Source organism: Octopus bimaculoides, chromosome 9 (genome assembly GCF_001194135.2).
Source record: "Octopus bimaculoides isolate UCB-OBI-ISO-001 chromosome 9, ASM119413v2, whole genome shotgun sequence".
Lineage (NCBI taxonomy): Eukaryota > Metazoa > Mollusca > Cephalopoda > Octopoda > Octopodidae > Octopus > Octopus bimaculoides.
Window position 1 is genome coordinate 90,843,107 of NC_068989.1, and position 2,048 is coordinate 90,845,154.

At 42.6% G+C, this 2,048-nt stretch overlaps 1 protein-coding gene across 10 annotated transcripts in view; it reads left to right on the forward strand.

Moving 5' to 3' along the window:
• Positions 1-2,048, forward strand: part of LOC106868309 (A-kinase anchor protein 9) — a 351,276-nt gene that overhangs the window by 336,884 nt on the left and 12,344 nt on the right. For all 10 annotated transcript variants that reach the window (XM_052970882.1, XM_052970883.1, XM_052970887.1 and 7 more), the window contains 2 exons: positions 412-585; positions 1,475-1,620. In XM_052970882.1, the coding sequence (XP_052826842.1) occupies positions 412-585; positions 1,475-1,620 (320 nt within the window). The remainder of the gene's footprint in view (positions 1-411; positions 586-1,474; positions 1,621-2,048) is intronic.

Sequence of the window (2,048 nt, forward strand, 5' to 3'; positions counted from 1 at the left end):
AGCATTTAAACTGGCTCCAAAATATTCTCCCTGTTTTATGTTCAGACCAGCCAGATCTGACCTCTCCCAACTATTCTGCAGTGTTTTTGTAAAAATAAACAGTCACATCATTGAAATCTCAAAGCTGGGAAATAATCCATGGTTAATTCAAAACAATGCGAGTAAGACTGTGTCACGTAAAAAGCACCCAATACGCTCTGTAAAGTGGTTGGCATTAGGAAGGGCATCCAGCTATAGAAACTCTGCCAAATCAGACTGGAGCCTGGTGTTGCCATCCGGTTTCACCAGTCCTCAGTCAAATCGTCCAACCCATGCTAGCATGGAAAGCGGACGTTAAACGATGATGATGATGATGATGATTTTCTATCTCTGTGTCACTCATTCACAATCCATCTGTCTCTTGTCTTGCAGCATCAGAACGAATTGGAGGTGGAGCGACTGCAGGAGAAGGTGCAAGGATTGGAGGCTGATCTGCAAAACTCAAGGCTGCGTGAGAGGCAGCTGGTGCACGAAATTGAGTACACCAAGTTGCGCAGTCCTCAGAACCTGGAGTCCTTTACTGCACGCATCAGGTCAGATGTGATGGTGAGTGACTTATTATATATATAGAGTTATAGTTGAGTATGTTCGTATTTGTGTTGTTCAAAGCCCCAAGTGAACCCTAATCAAGGAGGTTTATGATCAGATACATTCCAGGCATGGCCATCCAGTAATTTTACATATCTATTGTTATCTTTTTATCTTTTACTTGTTTCAGTCATTGGACTGTGGCTATACTGTTGCTCTGCCTTGAGGGGTTTTAGTTGAATAAACCAACCCCAGAGACTTATTTTTTAAGTCTGGTACATATTTATCAGTCTCTTTTTGCCAAACCACTATGTTATGGTGGTGTATACAAACCCAACACCAATTGGTAAGTGGGATGGTTGTGGCATAGACACATGCATGCACACACACACACACACACACACACACACACAATGGACATGCACACACGCACACGATGGACATGCACACAGTTTCAGTCTATCAAAATGACTCATAAAGAGCTGCTTGACCCTGGGTGGAGCTATAGTAGAAGACTTTCTTTTTTGTCTTGCAAGTACTTGATGGCCCTGTCAGTGCAGGTGCCATTTAAAAACACCCAGTCCTCACTGTAAAGTGGTTGGTGTTTGGAAGAGCATCCAGCTGTAAAAACCTTGCCAAAACTGATCTCACCTGTACTTGTGCCACGTAAAAAGCCCTAAGTCCACTCTACTGAGTGGTTTGTGTTAAGAAGGGCATCCAACTGTAAAAATCCTGCCAAACTAGTCACAGAAGTCTGGTGTAGGCTTCTGCCTGGCCGGCTCTTGTGAAACTGTCCCACCCATGCCAGCATGGAAGGCAGACATTAAACAATGATGCTGATGATAATGATGATTTAGTCGGTGTGCCCCACAGTGGGACTGAACCTGAAACCGCTCTTCTTTTGCAGACCACCACCTCGACAAGCGCCATGAAGCCAGATACTAAGGAGAAAGAGAAGCTGTTATCCGCCTTTAAAAGTCAGCTGGAAAACATTCGCCAGTGCCTGGAGTCTGCTGGAATGACCTTCCAGGATTGTCTAAATAAAATCACCAGGTATGGCTTTCTTTGAGGCTTAGATTCAACCAGTCTTCAGTGATAATGTCTGGGTTGTTAGTCTTAATTGTTCTTGTTTGTTGGTACAGATGTATATTTTATAATATTGTGAATTGGACAATTTTAGAGACGAGTTATGATCAATATGGCTACCCATTGTTGTTTGTTTTGAGTTAGTAATACAGTTGGTAGTAGTTATGTAGATGCAGTGGGTAGTGGAGTGGGTAGAGGGCTACATAAAGGGATTTACCTTTACCCTTTACCTTCTAAGTTTAAAAACTTTCTTAGGGGTGATGTTTTGCCTTTCATTTTTTTTTTTGAGGTTAAGTTCCAGTTATCATCACTCCCATCACCACCACCACCATCATCATTGTTACTATCACCATCATCATCATCAGCAGTAAGTATTGGGGAGAATGTAATTGACC